This window comes from Pollachius pollachius (genome assembly GCF_949987615.1).
Source record: "Pollachius pollachius genome assembly, chromosome: 4".
In the NCBI taxonomy this organism is placed as follows: Eukaryota; Metazoa; Chordata; class Actinopteri; order Gadiformes; family Gadidae; genus Pollachius; species Pollachius pollachius.
In genome coordinates this window covers 19239959-19263997 of record NC_136937.1, presented here as the reverse complement: position 1 = coordinate 19263997, position 24039 = coordinate 19239959, and the positions used below count along the sequence as shown (strand labels likewise).

General features: G+C 46.7%; 1 protein-coding gene across 3 annotated transcripts in view; it reads right to left on the bottom strand.

Moving 5' to 3' along the window:
- ap3b1a (adaptor related protein complex 3 subunit beta 1a) overlaps nucleotides 1-24039 on the bottom strand; it is a 65171-nt gene that overhangs the window by 3896 nt on the left and 37236 nt on the right. For all 3 annotated transcript variants that reach the window (XM_079735139.1, XM_079735140.1, XM_079735141.1), the window contains exons 20-26: nucleotides 22589-22718; nucleotides 20206-20254; nucleotides 19759-19862; nucleotides 11950-12178; nucleotides 7033-7117; nucleotides 5116-5213; nucleotides 4755-4893 (exon numbers count right to left, since the gene is read on the bottom strand). In XM_079735139.1, coding sequence (XP_079591265.1) covers nucleotides 4755-4893; nucleotides 5116-5213; nucleotides 7033-7117; nucleotides 11950-12178; nucleotides 19759-19862; nucleotides 20206-20254; nucleotides 22589-22718 — 834 coding nt within the window. The remainder of the gene's footprint in view (nucleotides 1-4754; nucleotides 4894-5115; nucleotides 5214-7032; nucleotides 7118-11949; nucleotides 12179-19758; nucleotides 19863-20205; nucleotides 20255-22588; nucleotides 22719-24039) is intronic.

The following is a 24039-nucleotide window of genomic DNA, read 5'->3' as shown; positions in this document are numbered from 1 at the left end:
GAAGGGCCCATCCTCCACCAGAGTCCTGGAGCTCTGGAGTGAAGGGCCCATCCTCCGCCAGAGTCCTGGAGCTCTGGAGTGAAGGGCCCATCCTCCGCCAGAGTCCTGGAGCTCTGGGCTCTGTGGGCTCGGAGGGCCAGACGTGACCTGGCTCCGCTCAGCAGCCCGTCCTGACGCCCTGGCAGCCCGGACCCGTGTCCTTCAGCCCGGTGGTCAGTCATGCCAGACCGGAGCTCAGGTCCAGGCAGATGGCCAGAGCGATTAGACCCTGTTAGACCCACGCAGAGCTCCACAGGTCCTCCAGAGTGCTGCCATACGGACCCCCCCCCCCCACCAACCAACCAGAGCAGGGAGGACATGCAGAGGACAGGAGGAAGAGGAAGAGGAAGAGAAGACATTACGGGAAAGTAGTCAGTAGAAGTTGGAAGGGAGAAGAAGCTGGATATAGTTAAAAATGTAGTATAATAGTATAATAGGCTATTTTATAATTGGAAATTAATAATATTGTTTATGCAGGATGTTTGACTTTGTTTTAAAAGAACTAGAGGTCTTTGGGGTTGTCTGAACAAAAACAGAAAAGGAAGAAAGAGAAGAAAAGATAATTAAATAAATAAGTAAAGAAAAAAACATTTCATAAAGCCATCCACTTGTTTTCCTTTTTTTCCCCTCCAGAAATTAGGCGCCAACTAGAGAGACTGACAATGCATGCGAAATTCAATCAAATTTGCCTTCAAACCAACTGAAAAATAGAGCACATTTATTCTATTCCGCCTGTTAGACATAAACAAGAACAGCGTTTTCTACATTTGCTCTTTTGCTTGATTTATTGCCATCCCCCTTTCTAGCAATCAATTTCTCCGTTTCAGTGGCATCCCCCTCCGCACCGCTAACACCACGCTTGGAAACAGCAGTGCTGCCCCCTACTGGATGATACAGGAACTGCAGGCCACAAGGGAGAACGGGTGGAGAGTACATCCATAGCAGAGACTGTGGCTGTTGCTAGCTGTCTTATGTCATCACAGCAACGCAGTCCCAAACAGCTTACAACCACAGTTCACAATGTTCCTTCCTAGTTCCTACACTGTAGCGTAGAAGTGAGCCCTAATGCCCTTCCCCGCTGTTTGAGATGCACAATGGAGGACTGGTGAAAAAAACTGTAAAATAGCTGTTAGTAATTGAGGTGAAAGAAAACCCAAGAGTACATTAAATCCTAAGCCCTTCCAAGATGGTGTCCTAATGGACATAGATGGCTAGAGATAAGGTGGCCCTGATGAAGGTCACCACAAACATCTGTGTCACATGCTGAGTACAGGGCGGTGTCAGAGGGGGGCACCCAACAAGATAAATCTCTCATGTCACGCACAACGCTCACGCACACACGCACGGAAATTGGAAAGCTTGGAAACAGGGAGGTTAAATAAGAAGTATAATATCTGGGATATAAGTGTGGATTTTGGTGGTGAAAGAATACATTTCAATAATGAATGGTTCATCACGTTCAAGTCAAAACCTGTGAAACATATTGACATGGTCTCAGTAAGCAAGAAGCACTGCTGCTAAACTAAAGCGCGCCAGATCTATTCCTCCTCATTTCAAAGGCCTTGAGCAGCTTCCTGTAGTGGACGAGACACATCCTCTGTTCCCTAAGCAGAGGATTCAGTAATTAACTGCCATAAGTCATACACCACAAAAAGCTCCCATGGTCAGTTGGGTGACTCTGGGGTAAGTTAACACCAAGATCACCTTTTTCAGTTGAAAGCGGTTCCGTTTATAGAGTTGTTCAATGGGGGATACTCTGTAAAATTCCAGTCTGTTACTTCCATCTAAATAAACTTTTCCCGAGTGAAATGAGCTGCAAACTGCGCTCCAGCGAGTGTGGTCTCGGGTCTGGACCCGGTCTGACCGGCCACTCGCACCTGCTCCTCTGGATAACACAGTGTTGAGTGGTTTTAAAAACCTTTATGACCGTCACGACTGCTCAAATCACATCAGATTGCTAAAACAGGGATTTACTTCAAAATAAGAGCACCAAACAATTAACACTAGACATTGTTTTGGCATCGGCACAGAGGACAAGACGGGGGGTCAGAGCAGCAGCTGAGTCTGATTGATAGCCTGGAGGCGTTTGTCGTATCGGTTATTCCAAATGAAGTATGGGCTTATTGGGAGCCCGGCTCTGCTACTGTCGAACATTGATTTCCACTCAGTCTTTGAGCTCCCAGTGCCCTTGTGCCTTTCCAGTGTGTGCCTTTCACATCTCAAGCGCTAACTCTCACTTATCCACTCCCACCCACTCACTGAACCCCGTCTCACCCCAAGAGAGTGTCACTCTGTCGGGATACTTCTGACAGGGCGGGGCTGTGAGATTTGTATCAAGACGAGTCCGGATAAAACACATTTTAAGATTTTAAGGTTTATCTATTTATATAAAAGTATACAAAAATCTGTTCAAGGGAATGCTAAAAAGAAGATGGAGGGAGAGCAGAGGGTGGAGCAGGAGCAAGAAAGAGAGGGCGAGAGAGAGAGCAAGCGAAAGAGAGAGCAATCAAGCGAAATACAGAGAGAGAGAGTGAGAGAGAGAAAGCGAGCAAGCAAAAGGAAGAAAACGAGAGAGAGAGCAAGCAAGCGAAAGACAGAGAGAGAGTGAAAGTGTAATTATCCATCAGGTGTTTGGGTGTGCGTGACAGAGGAGGAAGCTCATTAGCACACTCTGTGTACACCAATTACACAGCCAGGCTTCTCAGGGCATTCCCCTGGCATGGTCTCTGAGCTGGGACAGCGCACATGGGTTTGCCTTCTCACTTTTTGCGTGCACACAAAATCAACACCCGCACAGAACATCACGCACACAGAACAACACGTAGAACAACACGCACACAGAACAACACACACAGAACAACGTACAGGACACGCACACAGAGCAACACACAGAACAACACGCAGGACAACACACACACAGAACAACACGCACATAGAACAACAAACAGAATAACACACACACATAACACCACACACATAGAACAACAAACAGAAGAAGACGCACACAGAACAACACGCACATAAAACAACACGCACACAGAACAACACTCACACAGAAATACACACACACAGAACAACATACAGAACACGCACAGAGCAACACACAGATCAAACACACAGAACAACACACAGAACAACGAGCACACAGAACAACACGCACATGGAACAACAAACAGAACAACACGCACACAGAACAACACGCACACAGAACAACACGCACACAGAACAACACGCACACAGACACACACACAGGTGGAGACATGTCTGCTTGAGGGTTACAAGGTAAGCAATACATCAGAGCAATTGCATAAACGCACACGCGTACATATTCATGCACACACACACTAGGGATGGCGAAAATGTCAAATATTCTTGACCGACCACCGAGCCTCATTAACCGGTTGAAACCGGTTAACCGATCAGATTAAAATGTGCTATTTGAAATAGCAGCCATTTCGAGCCGCACCAGCCGCCTGCTATTTCGTAACTCTGCTTATCTATCTCCCGTTCTGCCTCCAAATCACACACACACACACACACACTCTGCCCCTGCCCTGCCCTTCCACTCACGTCACTTTTTTTAGATCCCCTACAGCACGAAACATGGAGTCCAAATAGCTCCATAGTTTGGAAATGGTTTGGGTACAAGGTGATAGCGTTGAAAATACAGGTTTGATATGAGCGGACACGGGGATAGCACCTGGACCGTCCGAGTGAGAGGCAGTGGCTCTAACCGCGGCACGACCTGTGTTTGAATTGAAACACGAGGCATGCTTACTGCAAGTTGACCGTGTGTAGAGAGCGGGCTCGAACGCCCACAATGGTCTGAGATGGCGCGGACCTGGTTGAGACCCTGCGCGGGATTCACTAGGGGGCATTCGGAAGAGGGCAGCGTTAGGAGCTCATTTGAAACATTGCCGCGGCTCATTTAAGAAAATGACAGCTCCGAAGAGATGCCGCTTGTTTAGTTTGGAGGAGACGGTAGTGCTAATAATAATAAAGCAAGATGATGATTATCATTACCTTATCTGTTACCATGATTATCATTACCTTATCTGTTACCATTGAATATCCTGAAATGTAGTAATTAGTAGTTTAGTCTACTGTCTATAATAATTTAGAGATCATATTCTCCGCCGCTCGCATGTGGGAATAATTAAGAGGAGAAATAAAACAGTGGGCGAGAGATGCGGTGTCCGTCCAACTTCCAATAAGTCAACTCACCTGATCATCTTTTTGTGTGAAGTGAAACCAACACACACTCCACAGTCCACACTGTCCACAATTTCTTTTTTAGCCGACAAGCGACGTTGATACGGTCAACCATCGGTCAACCGGTCATCGGTTAACATCCCTAACACACATACACACACACACACTGTCTGTAAGGGATGAGGATCCAAGAGGATCCATTTTGAGGAAGGTATCAGTTCTTGCATTTGAAAGATGCAAGTGAAACGTTAAATTAATAGAAAAAATACATGAAAGAAAGTAAACATAATAATAGGTGAAATTCAGCCAAAGCTACATTATACCTTTTATTTCGGCAGACTTTTTGCCCTTTAAAATACTTCATCAAATGGAACACTTGATCCAACATAATGCCAGTTTAAATCCGTTCTAAAATTCCTAAAATTGAAAAATTAAAATCAAATCAAATTGTGTGGAAATCTAAAACCCGTTTCACTTTAGCGTTGTCTTTTTGAGGCGTTTACCTGTGAGTGTTGTTGTGTCCCGTGATGACCTCAGCCAGGTGGGCCATGGAGCGGACCTGCTTGTTCAGCACCACGCTGGAGCATTGACCCTCTGCCATGGTGATGGTGGCCGAGGTCTCGTTCATGCCCAGCAGTTTGCCTGTTGTTGGGAGAGGACACTCCAGCTATTTCACTGCCCATCACCCAGACCTGAACTACGGAACTGCGACCACACATAATAGTTGGACACTCATTTGTTAAAAAAAATTGACTTCATTAGAGCCATATATATAAATAATATAGATATCTCACACACACACACACACACACACACACACACACACACACACACACACACACACAGACACATTCCTATAATTACCTTGTTCTTTCTCAAAGTCCGCCTGGGTCAGACTAGTGGGGAGCAGCAGCTCACCTACTGCAGGCTGGATGGACACCGAGAACTCTGCCTCTTTAGTACTGGTGGAACACAACATACAGTCAGCAACACAACATACAGTTAACAACACAACATACAGTCAGCAACACAACATACAGTCAGCAACACAACATACAGTCAGCAACACAACATACAGTCAGCAACACAACATACAGAAAGCAACATAAAATACAGCCAGCAACACAACATACAGTCAGCAACACAACATACAGAAAGCAACACAACATACAGAAAGCAACATAAAATACAGCCAGCAACACAACATACAGTCAGCAACACAACACAGTCAGCAACACAACATAGTCAACAACACAACATACAGTCAGCAACACAACATACAGTCAGCAACACAACATACAGAAAGCAACATAAAATACAGCCAAAAACACAACAGTCAGCAACACAACATACAGAAAGCTACATAAAATACAGCCAGCAACACAACATACAGTCAGCAACACAACACAGTTAGCAACACAACATAGTCAACAACACAACATACAGTCAACCAAACAAAATACAGTCAGCAACACAACAGTCACCAACACAACACAGTCAGCAACACAACATACAGTCAGCAACATAACATACAGTAAGCAACACAACATACAGTCTGCAACACAACACAGTAAGCAACACAACAAACAGTCACCAACACAACACAGTCAACAACACAACATACATATATGCAGCACAATATACAGTCAGCAACATAACATACCGTCAGCCTCACAACATACAGCCAGCAACACAGCATAACGTCAAGAACACAACATAAATTCAGCAACACAACATACAGTCAGCAGCACAACATAAATTCAGCAACACAACATACAGTCAGCAACACAACATACAGTCAGCAGCACAACATACAGTCAGCAACACAACATACAGTCAGCAACACAACATACAGTCAGCAACACAACATACAGTCAGCAGCACAACATACAGTCAGCAACACAACATACAGTCAGCAACACAACATACAGTCAGCAACACAACACAGTCAGCAACACAACATACAGTCACACCTCGGAGTACTACTTCTGTGCTTCGTTAAAAGTGTTACTATGGATCATTATTTATTCCCAATGGGCAGGGGAGAGATTTTGAAAAGTGGAAGGTATTAGTTGGGTATTATAGTAAAAAATATATGGTCTAAAAGTATATATCTGGCCAGTCAAGTAATAATATAGAACAACAATATATATTGAAAGACAACATTAACATCTAAAAAATAAACAACACTGTTTAGTTATTCAAACACAAAAAATAAACTAATAACACCTTTAGTGCAGCTTCAATTCAAACTAGTTTAACATTTTTTGGTTAGGGTCACGTTACTCTTGTTTTCGTATAAAACATTCTCAGTTTTTGATTTCTCAAAAACTGAGATAACAGTTTGTTATGAAAATAATACCAAACTGTGGTAAGCATTTTGCGAGCTGATGGATTGATTTCTCCATCCCAAAGAGACTTTGTGATGGGGCTATCGATCGCCTCCAGCGATGGTTTGATTTGGGCCGGGTCTGATTAGAGGAGAATAATAGTTATCCTGGTGAACAGGGATCAATGGAGGCTGATGCCTCACCTGGGACCAGGGAACACATACACAGAGAACAAATCACAGAAAACAGGGAGAGAGAGAAGGAAATGGACTTGGGTTTGGAATTAGACAAGTACCGGGGGGTCGGTAACAAGAGTACGGACAGGGCGAGTTCCCCGGGGGGGGGGGGGGGGGGAAACAACAGAAGAGAGCAATGAGACAGCTGCAGGAGAAAACACAGGTCGAATGTGTGGAGTGATGCTGGCCGCCGGGGCGTCAGGGCCGGGATTTACCACAACTGGAAGTTGGCCGCCTGCGTGGAGTCGTTGAAGTCGATTCCCATGGAAACGGTAACCGAGGCCTGTGGCTCAAGTCGTTCTGATGAAAGGATACAGCAGAGAGAAACAAGTACAGAAGAGAGATTAGAGGGGAGAGGAGAGGAAGAGAGAGTAGAGGGGAGAGGAGAGGAAGAGAGGAGGAGGTGAGAGGAGAGACAAGTAGAGAGGAGAGGAGGAGAGAAGGAGAGGAGGAGGTGAGAGGAGAGACGAGTAGAGGAAAGGAGCGAGGAGGAGGTGAGCAGGAGAAGAGGAGGTGAGAGGAGAGACGAGTAGAGAAGAGGAGAGAGAAGAGAGGAAGCATGAGTGACATGGGCAGAGTGGGGAGAGTCAGGTAAGGATGGAGAGCTGGGGAGGTGAGGAGAAGATGGGGGGGGGGCAACAGAGTGGAACAGACAGGCATGCACACCACTTGTGTTTTCTACTTCACAAGGCAAGGCCACTGCATTTGAGAAATCTATCCTTCAAATCTCATCCCCTTTACCTCTGCCTCAAAAAAGCAGCCACACAGGGAGACATGACAGACTAGCACATCTCCACAACAACAGGCGAGTCAAAAACATGAGCGCCGCCGTATCAAAAAGGAGATGTGATGTGTGTGTGTGGGGGGGCGGGGGGCAGGTGAACAGGCAGCGTGACCGGGCGTCACGTCTAGCGGAGCCCGAAACCATTGAAGAGAGAGACGAGAGCGGGAACATCAGGCCAAAGAGGGGAGAGGACGGGGAGAAGAAGGGAGAGGGGGAGAGGAGATGGGGGAGGAGGAGATGGAGGAGGGGGGGAGAGGGGAGAGGGGCGGGAGCTTAGGGGAGAGGGGAGAGGGGCAAGGAGCAGTAGAGGGGAGAGGGGAGGAGGGCGGGGAGGAGGAGAGACAACATCCTCGGCCTGCCCGCTGTGGAGTGCCCCTCTCCCACGGGGAGTGGAGGCGGTTCTACTGTAGAAACTCTTTAACACAGAGGAGCAGAACAAATGCACCCAGAGCTCCAGGGGGCAGGAATCTCCACCAGGTATGCGTGTGGTTGGATGGTTCAGCTTGTTCTTTGACCTAGGCTAATCTGGTCTTATTGAGCTCTTTGTGTGCCGTCACACAAAACCAGACTCTGGAAGCTATGCACCCATATGTTAAATACATAGAGCAGTGGAATAGTGGCGTAGTGAAGTCAAAGCCTAATACTGGACGGATAGCTTTTCGACACAGCTTTAGAAATGTGGGCCAATCAGAAGGAAGCATTCCTGTGATGAATGTCTGGCATTTGTGAGGGGAACGTTTTGAAACAGTTTGTCCAAAATAAATGTATGGACAGAAAAGTGTAAATAATATGTCATATGAACTCAAATCAAGTGAATGAGAAGACTAACACACTTAGTGACATACAATTTAAAACCATTGCATTTGCATTGGTATGGGATCTTACAAGGAAACAGGATGGGCAATAATTAAATTATGAACAAAAGCTCTGCATAACATTCACACAACAAATGTGTAAATAGATGAACTATGGTCTGTCCAGCGCAGACCATCCATAGTGGGTCCAGCGTCCACTCAGTGGAGCCGGGCTCAATCGATCCAAATTACCCACTGTTTGGCTGCTGCAGGTCCATCAATGACCAATCAATCCAGGCAATTGACGGTTTAAACATGCTTGATTGCACCGTCTTTTTGTCTCTCTCTTTCTCTTGGTGTGTGTGTGTGTGTGTCTGTGTCTGTGTCTGTGTCTGTGTGTGTGTGTGTGTGTGTGTGTGTGTGCGCGTGCGTGCGTGTGTGCGTGCGTGCGTGCGTTCGGCGTGCGTGCGTGTGAGTGAAAGAGACAGACGGAGAGAGAGGGGGAAAGAATTAAGGAGAGGAAACACCCAGAGAAGGCGAGAGAGGAGAGACCTGGGCCCAGGGGTGTGCTGGGTGGACTGCAGATCATGGAGATGGAGAAGGAGACGTATGGCTATAATGTGCATTTTTATTCCTAATCGATCGAGCAGGCTAGGAATATATTAAAGTCATATTGGCTATTGTAAGATGGGGGGAATGAAATATACAGGCTTCTCAAAGATGGGGGAATGAAATACAGTGGGGCAAAAAAGTATTTAGTCAGCCACCAATTGTGCAAGTTCTCCCACTTAAAAAGACAAGAGAGGCCTGTAATTTTCATCATAGGTAAACCTCAGCTATGAGAGACAAAATGAAAACAAAAATCCAGAAAATCACATTGTCTGATTTTTTAAGAATTTATTTGCAAATTATGGTGGAAAATAAGTATTTGGTCACCTACAAACCAGCAAGATTTCTGGCTGTCACAGACCTGTAACTTCTTCTTTAAGAGGCTCCTCTGTCCTCCACTTGTTACCTGTATTAATGGCACCTGTTTGAACTCCTTATCAGTATAAAAGACACCTGTCCACAACCTCAAACAGTCACACTCCAAACTCCACTATGACCAAGACCAAAGAGCTGTCAAAGGACACCAGAAACACAATTGTAGACCTGCACCAGGCTGGGAAGTCTGAATCTGCAATAGGTAAGCAGCTTGGTGTGAAGAAATCAACTGTGGGAGCAATTATTAGGAAATGGAATACATACAAGACCACTGATAATCTCCCTCGATCTGGGGCTCCACGTAAGATCTCACCCTGTGGGGTCAAAATGATCACAAGAACGGTGAACAAAAATCCCAGAACCACACGGGGGGACCTAGTGAATGACCTCCAGAGAGCTGGGACCAAATTAACAAAGGCTACCATCACTAACACACTACGCCGCCAGGGACTCAAATCCTGCAGTGCCAGACGTGTCCCCCTGCTAAAGCCAGTGTATGTCCGGGCCCGTTTGAAGTTTGCTAGAGAGCATTTGGATGATCCAGAAGAGGATTGGGAGAATGTCATATGGTCAGATGAAACCAAAATAGAACTTTTTGGTAAAAACTCAACTCGTCGTGTTTGGAGGAGAAAGAATGCTGAGTTGCATCCAAAGAACACCATACCTAGATTGAAGCATGGGGGTGGAAACATCATGCTTTGGGGCTGTTTTTCTGCCAAGGGACCAGGACATCTGATCCGTGTGACGGAAAGAATGAATGGGGCCATGTATCGTGAGATTTTGAGTGAAAACCTCCTTCCATCAGCAAGGGCACTGAAGATGAAACGTGGCTGGGTCTTTCAGCATGACAATGACCCCAAACACACCGCCCGGACATTGAAGGAGTGGCTTCGTAAGAAGCATTTCAAGGTCTTGGAGTGGCCTAGCCAGTCTCCAGATCTCAACCCCATAGAAAATCTTTGGAGGGAGTTGAAAGTCCGTGTTGACCAGCGAAGGCCCAAAAACATCACTGCTCTAGAGGAGATCTGCATGGAGGAATGGGCCAAAATACCAGCAGCAGTGTGTGAAAACCTTGTAAAGACTTGCAGAAAACGTTTGACCTCTGTCATTGCCAACAAAGGGCATGTAACAAAGTATTGAGATGACCTTTGGTTATTGACCAAATACTTATTTTCCACCATAATTTGCAAATAAATTCTTTAAAAATCAGACAGTGATTTTCTAGATTTTTTTTTTCATTTTGTCTCTCATAGCTAAGGTATACCTGTGATGAAAATTACAGGCCTCTCTCATCTTTTTAAGTGGGAGAACTTGCACAATTGGAGGCTGACTAAATACTTTTTTGCCCCACTGTATATACTGACAGAAATCAAGCAAATAGACACTATGGAGGAACATTTTGAGCAGTATCACATCCTATGGGACTTTTTATTGATACTAGAGTTTTCTGTTATTCAGGGCTGATAAGTGCATTGACATTTTAAAATGCAAGGCAACTACTATTGGTTAATTGAAAATAATAATCATCAATGAGATAAAACATCTCTTCCTGTGTCCTGGCCAAGACAGGCAGTAGTAGCCTACAGTCACACATAGCATACACAAAAAAACATAAGAAAAATAAACCAACTAAAAAAGTCTTTAACGTCTTACCTGTGCGTGTGCGTGCGTGTGTGTGCGCTTCCGTGTATGTGTCGCTGCCTTTGTGTTGACGTGCGGTGTGTGCGCGTGCTTGTGTGTGTGTGTGTAGTGTGTGCGCATGTGTGTTCGTTTCCGTGTATGTTCGTGCGCATGTGCGTGCTTGCGGTATATATATGCTTGCGCACTTGAGTAACTGGTGCGACAGGCCTGCTATTATAGTAGTAAGATTTAGACACTTACTATTCTATATCTTATAATGTTAAGTGTCTTTAGAAATGAAGTATTTTATTGTTTTGCATCTCATTAACGCACACACCCAAACCAACACACACACACACACACACACACACACACACACACACACACACACACACACACACACACACACACACACACACACACACACACACAGACACTGGTATCTTTACTGTGTCTTGAAAAGCACGATGTAAATAGTAATGGATTATGGAATATGATTAAAAAGAGTGTCATTGTGAGTATGTGCATTAATATGAGTATTGTTACTATTATTATGAATATGTGGGTATTACTATTTTGATTACTATTATGAGTATGATTAAGATTACTATTGTTAGTATTAATATGAGTATGACCAAAAGTGTTATGGGTATGATTACGATTATTATTTTAGGTACGATTAGGAGTATTATGGTCATGGCCAGTATGATTCAGTGTATTATGGTGAGTGTTACGGCCAGTATGATTCAGAGTATTATGATGAGTGTTATGGCCAGTATGATTCAGAGTATTATGGCAAGTATGATTCAGAGTATTATGGTGAGTGTTATGGCCAGTATGATTCAGCGTATTATGGTGAGTGTTATGGCCAGTATGATCCAGAGTATTATGGTGAGTGTTATGGCCAGTGTGATTCAGAGTATTATGGTGAGTATTGTGTGACTCCGTACCGACAGGGCTGAAGCGGTGCAGGGCGAGGCTGGCAGGGCTGTGCTCCCCCAGGTGGATCCCCTCCAGGGGGTGGTCCGAGGCGTTGGTCAGGGTGATCTGCAGTTGCACCATGCTGGGCTGGTACAGGAAGGGCTGCCGGGGGAAGTGGTAGCGCGCCGAGAGGCCCTTGCCCGACATGTGGTGGAGCAGCTCGTGGCTCTTTACCGGCCCGAAGGGCTGCACCGTCACCTGGAGGGAGGAGAGATGTGAGGTCATGGAGCCAGCCTCTGGTCCAGGGGTCAGGGCTAGAGGCTCAGAGACAGCTAGACCAGACAGCATCTAGCAGCTTTACCATCCATAAGGGCAATAGATCTATTTCTGTCCATTTCAGTTCTTATATTAATTAATTATCTTTTTGTCTAACCATATTTTACCAAACTTATTTCCTGTCGCGGTTTGATAAGGTATGTTATAGACAGGAGTGCAGTAAAACAGCAGTGCATTCAGACGTGTTTGATGTTTGTTTTCTGGACGTTCTTCATAAGGAGGAGATGTACTTTATCAAATCCAGATGCCAAATCAGGGAAAAATAGGCTTGGCTAATTCCTCAAATTACACAAATGCATTTCTTAAATAAAAAAAAGGCAAATTGAAAAAATACATAATGAAATGAACAGAGTTCTGTTCCAATAGGAAGAAAGTACTGTAGAAGGAGAGTCTGTCCTCTTCCACCGACTACTTAAAACCCCCAGCAGACAAAGGTATAGGGGAAAGAAAGAATGAAAACAGAAAGATGAGCCATCTTCAGGAGGGCACCAGCAACAGAGCGGCCATTTGGCTTCATTACCCTCCAGTAACGCAGGAGCCTACTTTACCACATCACCCATCAGCAGAAGAGGAAAGTGGGCTGAGTATGGGAGAGGCAGAGCAGGGCTGAATAAAAACCCTGCTAATGAAGGAGGAACACAAAGCCTGCTCAGGCCAGACCTCGCCTTTCAGCAAGGCTTTTACCTTTTCAACCACAGGAAATGGCATTACCCCAGCAATGGAGGAACAAGATGCACAGAAAGGGATTCATGTTTAGGTATTGCGTCATGGGCACAGTGCACTCATTAAGCCTAACATGTTTTGTATATAGTGTGGTTAGGGGATTGGCAGCTTGTCTTCTTCAATGGCAATAACACACACCCAAATTTAGGCTAATGACGCGACTTCAATCTCACTGGTGGTGGTGATGTGGAAGAGGAACAACGTTCAGTGGTTAATTTGTACCTCGAGAGTAAGTAAGAGAGAAAGAGAAAGAGACAGACGGAGAGAGACAGAGAGTGTAAGAGAGAGAGACAGACAGAGGGAGATCAAGATACAGACAGAGAGAGAAAGAGAGAGACAGAGAGAGAGAGACAGACAGAGAGAGAAAGGGAGAGAGACAGAAAGAGAAAGAGAGACAGACTGAGAGAGAAAGAGAGAGGCAGAGAGAAAGAGAGAAAGACAGACAGACAGACAGAGAGAGAGAGACAAAGACAGAGAGACAGAGAGACAGACAGAGAGAGAAAGAGAGACAGAGAGAGACCGAGACAGAGAGAGACTGAGAGAGACCAAGAGAAAGAGAGAGAAAGAGAGACAGACAGAGAGAGAAAGAGAGACAATGAGATAGACAGAGCCAGAGAGACCAAGAGACAGAGCGAGAGACCAACAGAGAGAGAAAGATAGACAGAAAGAGAGCTAGACAGAGAGAGTGATACGGAGACATAGAGAGACCGAGAGACAGACAGAGACAGTGTGAGAGATAAAAGGATAAATGGAGACAGAAAGAAAGACAGAGAGAGAGAGAGAGAGAGAGAGAGAGAGAGAGAGAGAGAGAGAGAGAGAGAGAGAAACCGAGAGACAGAAATAAAGTTTAGGAGAAAGAGAGAGACAGAGAGTGAAAGAGAGAGAGCAACGCAGCTAACATACTTGCTAATTGTTTATCGCACCTTAACACGCAAACTCTATGCTACTTGTTAATCGCACGGTCAACACCAGAGCTAACAACCAAACTATATTTTATGCCTCAAATTCTGACAGTTTGACAAGACTGGTCAGCGAAGGTGAGAGAAATATCTCGTCCAAAAACCAAACAAACGATTAAATCCAATTCAGTAAGAAAATATGTAAAGTAGTGTGTGAAACAGACAAACATCTAATTAAGCTAATTTAAGATGTTTGAGGCACAGTCAAACTCAGACAGTAAATCAACAACACGTTGTACACAGGCGTGTCTCACTGAAAACCGGTATTTTTGGGGCTGGAGATATTTCCATTAAATCATTGAACCTTGAAGATGTAAAACGCTCAACCTCCCCAAGACCTCTCGATTGCCGAGGACCAACTTTAAACTTTGGAGAAGATCCATTCTCTACTTGCGTCTGCGCTGATAGTATATCAGATTATCCACATTTTATTTGCCAAGGAGAACCAACAAAAGAAACAATGTGAAGAGCGGGTTCACTATCATCGAGTCATTCACTAGAACAACTTTAGGCTGGATGAACTAAGGGGCTTGCTTAAACACATTTACCTTCCTAACCAACAGTACATAAACAAGGGTTATCATAACACATCTGTTATGTTTAAAAACAGGAGTGGATTACTTTCAATCGGTTGTGAAAATAACTGTCACAAAAGGAGAAGACGACCTCTCTGTCCTCTCCGTCTCTCTGTTCCCTCTCCCCCTCTCCTCACTCTCCCTCTCTCCTCACTCTCTTCCCCTCTCTCTCGCTCTCCCCCTCTCTCTCACTCTCCCCCTCTCTCCTCCCTCTCCTCCTCTCCTCACTCTCCTCTCTCCTCCACCTCTCTCTGAGAGAGAAACAAACATAGCCCATCTGTTAATTTATCAGGCAATGTTTGGATGTTGTCAAGAGCAGTCGTTGTCGATAAAGCTTCCTGTAACATCTGCCACATGGATTTATCCCCCAGCCCCCACTCAAGGTCCTGCCTGCAGAGAGAGGAGGACGTAGCTTTGTACTGCTCATCATCACCAGTCTAATACAGTCTGGTACAAACCTGGAAGGTACACACACACACACACACACACACACACACACACACACACACACACACACACACACACACACACGTCAAGTCCATTGTTGACACACACACACACACACACACACACACACACGTCAAGTCCACTGTTCACACACACACATCAAATCCACCGTTAACACGCAAACACACGTCAAGCCCACCATTAACACACACACACACACACAACTGTGTCTTGTTAACAGACCCCCACCCACACCCACACACTTGTGCTAACCAGCGCCTGACCAGCAGACTCTAAAGTGTAAATAACAGAAAGAGATGTAACCTTGACTCCCCCTGTCAGTCACATCACACCCCCACCCACCCCACCGCCCAGCCCCACCCACCATCCTGGCTGTGCCCGGACACGAGACGGGGAGGAGGAGGGGGAGTAGGGGGTGACACCGGGAGAGGAAGGTGATGGAGGAGCTCTATTATGTATCAAGTTAAAGCGGGAGCCGGCGGCGGCGTGTGATGGACGAGACGCCAGTCACCTTCAGAGTCAGACGCTCGCCCCATCCTCCCAGGGAAATGACCTAAGAATCCCGCTGACATAAACACAGGGAAACTAAACAGGGGAAGAGCCGTCGCCGGGGCAACCTTGTCGTGCTTAGTGCGGAAGAAGGCCAATTTGACAGCAAAGGGTGGGGAGTGGTGGTGGAAGAAGATAGAGGTGGAGCAGGACAGTGGAGGAGGATAGATGAGGAGGAGGAGGAGGATAAAGGTGGAGGAGGATAGTGGTGGAGGAGGATAGATGAGGAGGAGGATAGAGATGGAGGAGGATAGTGGTGGAGGAGGACAGTGGAGGAGGACAGAGGTGGAGGATAAAGGTGGAGAAGGATAAAGGTGGAGGAGGACAGAGTTGGTGGAGGGGGATAGTGTAAGAGGAGAAGAATAGAGGTGGAGGAGGAGGATAGAGGTTGAGGATGAGAGAGGTGGAGGAGGAGAGTCGGTGGGGGTGGTTGCGGAGGAAGATAGAGGTGGAGGAGGATAGTGGTGGAGGAGAGAGGAGGAGGATAGAGTTGGAGGATAGAGGTGGAGGAGGAGGATAGTGGTGGAGGAGGAGGATAGAGGTGGAGGAGGAGGATAGTGGTGGAGGAGGAGGATAGAGGTGGAGGAGGAGGATAGAGGTGGAGGAGGAGGATAGTGGTGGAGGAGGAGGATAGAGGTGGAGGAGGATAGAGGTGGAGCTGGAGGATAGTGGTGGAGGAGGATTGTGGTGTAGGAGAAAGGTGGTGTAGGAGAGAGGTGGAGGAGGATAGAGGTGGAGGAGGAGAGAGGTGGAGGAGGAGGATAGAGGTGGAGGAGGATAGAGGTGGAGGAGGAGGACAGAGGTGGAGGAGGAGGATAGAGGTGGAGGAGGAGGATAGAGGTGGAGGAGGAGGATAGAGTTGGAGGATAGAGGTGGAGGAGGATAGAGGCGGGGGAAATGAAGGAGGTGATGGCAGCGAGGGGTCATGGTGATGGAGGTGTCAGTGGAGCTAGTGGTTGTGTAGGTTGGGGTGCGGGGGTGGAAGTGGTTTTGGAGGAGGTGGCGGTGGTTGGTGGCGGAGGGTGTTGTGGCAGAGGGTGTTGGAGGTGGGGAACGAACGCAGATGCATGGGCATGTATTGAAAATCCATTTCGTTTTAGTCTTCTTCCTTCATATGCGTCAGAAGACGACTGAACTTAAGGGATGGGATTTTCATTAGGGGCACTAAAATGGCTGCTGGGAGGAAGAGAGGGAGGCGGGGTAAGGCGCATGGGGTTTGACTTTTGGCCGTAATTGTTCCCCTAACTCTGGAGATGACAATTAATGGAGGGGTGGAGTAGAAGGACCTTGATGGTACGTTAATGTTTGCCAATGTTACTCCACCACACCAGCAGGGCTGCGCGGCACGCAGACCCAGAGCCAGTTCATTTACGCCAATTTACCTACAGATTAGGTATTCAAAAACCATTAATTCCCAATTTCTGAACAAAACAAGTGAACCCAGGCGATGGGAAGGGGTGTTTAGAGGAACAGAGCCCAACAGTTACTATGCAGGGGACCTCGCCATTAATTCATCTACAGGCGCTGTTACAAGACCGATCCATTATTAGAGGTTGTGTGGAGAAGAAACTGTTTCATAACCACAAAGTAGGGAAAAATATGAAAAACACATCAGAAACTCACCGATTAACTAACTATGTTTATAATAACGAATAATAACATCTTACCACAGATGCTGAATTCTACAAAACAACATTTAAGAAATCGGTTCATTAATGAATGATTGATGTTGGAAAAAATTGAATGCATATATATATATATATATAATGAAACCTAAAGTCAAAAAAGTGAAACATAAAAGCCGGCAGTCCTAACGCTGCATAAGCAACAATAGCTCTCTGTCGAAGCTCCACTGTCGCGGCGTGGCTAGCTTCATGGGTTTCTTCATGGCTAGCTCATTGGCTAGCTTCATGGTATTTATCCCCCGTGGCAGCAGCAGCATAGGGGGCGGAGACTCCTCCGGCCCGTCCATAATTAGGCTGGACCCAGCAAGAGGAGGGGTCAGACGGGTGAGACGGAGATGAGGGGGGAGGCACAAAGGGGGAGGCCGGCACCCGCCTGATGGGCACCAAATGAACAAATTATGATGATGCCCCCCCCCCCCCCCGGGGCGTGATGGGGTCAACCGCCTTGCCCCCCCCCGCTGACAGTTCAATTTCCCCCCAGCGCGGCCCCGCTCGCCGGCATGCTAATTATGAATGAAACGTTATCAGCCGGCGCTGCCGCCGCCACCGCGTGGCTCGGACAGCGGTCGGAAAGAGGTTTGCGGCTGGGGAGCGCAGGGGGCGGGCCGGGCGCTTTAAGAGGCGTTTGCGGGAGAGATTCTAATGTCAAAATGTTATTAGAGGGAGCGGTAGGCCTGGCAGAGGAAGGAGAGGGGCGGGGGGAGGTCAGAGCGGGGTCCGGGGTTAATCTAAATGCCTTTGATAACCATGCAGTAATTCTCTAAAAGGGCTGGGCACTCAGCTGAGACCGGCTCTCTGCCGTTGGGGGCGTATTGGAGAGAAATAGAAATGACACTGGGGCCAGTGTGTGTGTGTGTGTGTGTGTGTGTGTGTGTGTGTGTGTGTGTGTGTGTGTGTGTGTGTGTGTGTGTGTGTGTGTGTGTGTGTGTGTGTGTGTGTGTGTGTGTGTGTGTGTGTGTGAGAAGGGGAGAGATGGGAGGAGGGGTTTGCGGTGGCGAGGAGTATAAAGCTGTCGTTATTTACCTTGTCTATGAATTCTGATGCCCATCATGTATTTATGCATAAAATTGACTCTAAATCAGTTGTAATCTGCATTTGGATTCTCCATTACTACCTGGCCTTCACCCCAAGCCACCGAGAGACTGACAAGTCCTGCGGAGCGTAAACACAGACAAGCCAGGCATAAACCAGGCCTGAGAGCAGCCGTCAATCATCCTGATGGACAGGCAGGTGTGATGGGCAGCGCTGGAACGGAGAATAACCCTCCAGGAGGCAGCAGCTCAACAGAGGGGGTGGAGAACGCCAAGTCTTAGGAACCAACCCTTGGATATAGTTTTGTTAATGGATTTGGATTTAGTCTAATCCTTGAGCAGTCCTACTGTGTTATAGCAGAACTTCTGATCCAGCCTTCCTACTGTGTAATAGCAGAACTTCTGACACAGCAGTCATACTGTGTTATAGCAGAACCTCTGATCCAGCGGTCCTACTGTGTAATAGCAGAACTACTGACCAAGCAGTCCTACTGTGTTATAGCAGAACTTCTGTGAGGAGATGACACGGCAGGAAACCAAAAACTGAAAGGGGCGGAGCTACGCCTTGTATCCTGTTTCGTTACGAGATATTCGACTGAAGAAAACAAAATTTGCGAGTGGATGAAGCTTTCAGAAGGGGATTTACACAGTGCATTTCTACACAGTGATAATTTCAAACCTTTACAACACTTTTTAACAGTTGACTACTTCTGGCCGAGTTACAGTACACCAATGACTGGGCCTCCGCCAACAACATGATAGGAACTACTGTTATCCTAATATCCTTATTTTTAAGTACGTCCAGCTATTTCAGGTTTGTTCAATCAGAACACCAAAAATGTGTTTCTAGAGCGGGTCAATGGAAAAATACAGCTTGTTCTGAAATGATTGATGGAAAACAAAAAGAACAAATAGATACACTGCTCCCACAGAGACCACAACCTGGACCGCCATTTGCTCCTATGGGAAAACAAGACCACACACAAGGAGAGAAAGAAGCTGTCACCAGCAGAAAGGTCAACCATCACGTATACACACGGCGACGACGCAGGGGACTCGACAGCTGACAGAGAGGGATGGAAGGTGACAGAGAAGGAGAGGGAGAGAAAGACAGAAAGAAAGAGAGACAGAGAGAGAGAGAGAGAGGGAGAGAGAGAGACACACACACAGACAGACAGAGACACACAAACAGATAAATACACACAGACAGCCAGACACACACAGACAGACAGAAAAAGAAAGAGACACACACACACAAAGATAGACTCAGACTATAACTAATGAAGGGGAAACGGGCAGGGATGCCGGTTACAAATACGAGGATAAGGGCGGAAAAGGTCAATAGCAGAGACACTCCACCAGGGAGAGGGAGAGCTAATTTCAGCACCTCATATGTAACCTGTTCACTATCGCTGTCCCCCCCCCCCCACCCCCCGACACACACATAGACACACACATAAACTGTTGGAGAAAATGGTTATTTCTTTCATCTCTCACAGACGAGACACACACCTGCATTGGGGAGGATACGCTAGAGAGAGACAGGCCCTCCAGGTCTGACAGCAGACTGGGGGAGTACGCTGAGGCCTTGGGTGTGGTTGGGGCGGATGGAGTCACTGCAAGAGATGAACAACACCAGCCGTAATCATCATTCTGCGCTCATCACAACAACAATAGTTTGACTTCTCACTGACAAGGACAATCACTGTTTACGCCGTGAGCGACAAACCCAAGTGTTTATGTTTTGTTTACTCTCATTATACTTCTGATTTGATTCAATTGGAAATATATTCCTATGTACTCTTTATGTCGTTAGCTGATGTGAAGGTTTGTTATTGTTGAGGGTGATGCTGCACGCAGCATGTCTCTGTGGAGGCACACCGACCAACTATCTCTCCACCGCGCCGCTCTGAAGACCGACCGGCAAAACGTGGGAACAGGAGAAGCTCCTCAACTCACCGTCATCCAGATCCAGCAGAGACACCTCCTTCGGGGGCCGCTCATGCACCTGCAAAATAAAACCACACCAGTAACTCACCAGTAAGCCACCAGCATCACCAGCAGCCTGACGGAGCCCAACGGCGGCGCCAGGGGGCCCAACAGCATGACGGCGACTGACGGACGGGCCGGCGGGCTGAAACTGTTTGGAGTGTGATGTTGGGTGTGCGTGCGAGACGTTTCAATCCCACTGACAGCTGGCGGTGTGGCGCCGCCCGTCCTCCAGGAGAAGGTGCTGAGCGTACACACGGGGATCGGCATCACCCGGCCGTGCGGCGCCACGTCACCTCCGATACAGGCCGGGCCGCGGCAAGGCGGTCAGGCCTGTCACGCTTCTGACTCGTAGGGATTGCGACAAATGCGCCCTAGTGCCTTGCACCCCCCGCATGGTAATCCATTTAAACATGCACTAGCCCACCCAAGCCATTTACACGGGGTCTTTGCTCTGCACGCGCGTCCCACTAGCCACACAGCTTCATTCCCATCAGGCAGAGGAGGGAGCTGAACATTCCCCGCTGCTGACGGAGGCTGGGGGGAACCGGGATGTACTGTACGGCGCAGGGAAGACAACGTACAGTAAGAGTTTATCATGGCCTGCATCTGATCAGTTCTGTTGGGACTGATGCATGTTGGAGATAATGGAGACCAGGTTGAAGGTTTGGATGGGCGAGGGAGGAGATATGACAGACACAGACACAGAGAGAGAGAGAGAGAGAGAGAGAGAGAGAGAGAGAGAGAGAGAGAGAGAGAGAGAGAGAGAGAGAGAGAGAGGCAGACACTGGCAGAAAGAAATGCATAATTCATGCTGGATGCCGAAATGACAAAATGTATGAAATGGGAATTTCATCATGCAGAACGTGGGATGGATGGATAAAGGTGTGTGTGTGTGTGTGTGTGTGTGTGTGACGGGGAGTTTGCTGTGAAGTAGGACCGAGTGAGATATAGGTTTGCAATGGACAGAGCCAAAACATTTAGTGGAGAGTTGCATCAAAATAACAATTTACAAGACAGGATCTGCAGTTTAATTTGCCAAGAAGTGTGTACCAAGGAGATTATTGAGAGGTAAATGTTGTGTGAATCAGAAGAAAAAGGAAAATGGAAAAATATGTGCAATATTATATTGGATGATACATACTCTTACTATAAAATAAATTTTACCATTACACCTAGATTTGCATTTGCTATTTAAAAAGTAATGTAACTGAATATTGAGTTTAATCACAACAGTTACTAGTCCACTGCCAACAGGGCTCTTACAATTATTAAATAAAAAAACATCAAATGATCAAGAAAGTGCATAAATACATTAGCACTGTTGGGAGGAGCCTTGTAAAGCAGAAACAGCATTTCAGGGTCCGACTCTCTATAATCGTTACTTGCAATGCAGTAAAGATTGAATAAGTTGCAATTCTGTCGTCAATATCGACCTGAGAAGGATGAAGTGGTTGCATGTGTCAACCGGTTTGGTAACAGAGGTAAACAGTGGCAGAATGACAGTGGCAGAATTATAGTAAGAGTAGGTATCATCTAATATAATATTGCTGATATTTTTCCATTTTCTTCTGAGTCACACAACATTTACCTCTCAATAATCTCCTTGGTACACACTTATTGGTAAATTAAAATGCATCAATCTTGTAAATTGTTATTTTGATGCAAGTCTCTGCTAAATGTTTTGGCTCTGTCTGTTGCAAACCTATATCTCACTCGGTCCTGCTTCACATCAAACTCCCCATCACACACACACACACACACACACACACACACACACACACAAATCAAACTCATTTCGGTCAACCGCAAAAACTATCAGCGAAGCATTAAACCTCCTTCGTAGTAAAGCAGAATTAAACCTCCTTTATAGTGGTGGGTGAACACGCAAGCCGGCACCCACCGGCGCTGGGTATACACGGCGTTTGGACGCTAACCGCAAGTCCACAGCAATGCTACGCCGAGCGGGACTATACGTTTCCCCGTACATGGTCCTTCCTATTAAATGGTAAATGGACTGGATTATACAGCGCATTTCTAACCAGTGGCCAGTCAAAGCTCTTTAAAATATTGCCTTACATTCACCCATTCATTCACACATTGACACACCGACGGCGGGGTCAGCCATGCAAGGCAACAGCCAGCTCATCAGGAGCAGTCAGGGTGAGGCGTCTTGCTCAGGGACACCTCGACACTAAGCTAGGAGGAGCCGGAGATTGTACTAGCAACCTTCCGGTTACCAGCCAACGCCGCCCTACCTCCTGAGCCACAAGCCACCCCTGTTGAACTGTGAAGCCCGCTGCATCTCAGTGTGGATATCACCGGACGGCTGGGTCCTCTGTGAAACGCTCACCTTAGGTTTGGACCTGCTGGAGCTCTTCTTCTGCTCTGTGTCCGAGTCAGAGTCTGAGGAGGAGGACTCTGAGGAGGAGGAGCCGTCCTCTGACGAGCTGCTGACCATGTTGTTGTTCTCCTCAGACTCGCTGTAGAGGAAACAGAGGAAGCACAATGACGACTTGAGGTTGCTCTGGGTTCAAAGCCTGTACCTGCAGCCTACCTGGAGGCCTCCCCAGCCAGAAGGTTCCCTGTTCCACACTTTGAAAGAAAGCACAGACCACACAGCCAAGCTACAGCACTAAGCAATGCTTGAGGACATTGAAAGGGTTTTGGGGATATTTAACAAACAATTTGTAACTGAGAAAGCCACTTTAAGAGAAGATATTAAAATTCAAAACACTATCTTTTTAAACAAAGTGAGAACTTCAACTTTGCTGGTTCAAACAGCAACTATCAATATGCTTTTGTTTTGCCAAGTTAATTGACTGTTGCGTTCCCCCCCCCCACCATCTCTTCCACTTGCTCCGTCTCTTCAATTTGTCCCCATAATGAGTGTTTACTCCGGCTGCCTGCTCTCCTCAGCTGTTCAATTAATGAGGAGAATTGTGACGGTAGCTGGCTTTTTAACTTGGGAGATGATGAAAAGCCAGTATTAATTTGGCCTACAGATTTCATTTGCTGGGAACAGGAGAAAGCGATATAAATCACGGTGGGCATGATTAGGCCCTGCCTGGAATGACTGGGCCGTAATGAGGGCATTATGCTGCGTTTGTTGTGGAAGCGCTGGGGTAAGCCACTCTAATTACTCACTGTGTATGGGCGCCCGCGTGCGTGTGCGTGTGTGTGTCTGTCTCAATGTGCACAAGTTTCTATGTGCATGGCGTGCTTTTGTGCGTGTATCTTGTGAGCATGCACATCTCATTGTGTACATGAGCACGAGTGTGAGGGTATGGTGGTGCGTGTGCCTATGTGTGTGTGTTTGTAAGCAGTGGTGTGAGTGGCTCTAATGAAACTCTCTAATTGAGGGAACAGGGTCATCTGAGGGGCTGGGGAGCAGGAACGTTTGCTGTGAGCTGTGTTCATCAGCAGATCAAGTACTGTCTAGGAAAAAAATCATTTCCAAGCGTGTTAAGAGTGTGTGTTGAGTGTGTGTGTGTGATCATAGCCGATATTAATGACTCAAATCTCATTTATCGGGAACACCAGACTGCTAAATGACTAATCAGAAGTCATTATCCATTAGCTATGTAAATGCAGCTTGCTCTACTGGAGGGAAAGGCCCGTTAGTTTGCTCGTTAATGGAACTCTAGCAAATGATATTCCAGCAGAACGGCCAGCCAAGCACAATGTGTGTGTGTGAGAGTGAGTGAGTGAGTGAGAAATTGAAATATCTGAGAAATTAACAGAATAAAACAACGAGAGACGCCCACACAGAGTACAGGCAGCACGGTACCCAGTTAAAACAGA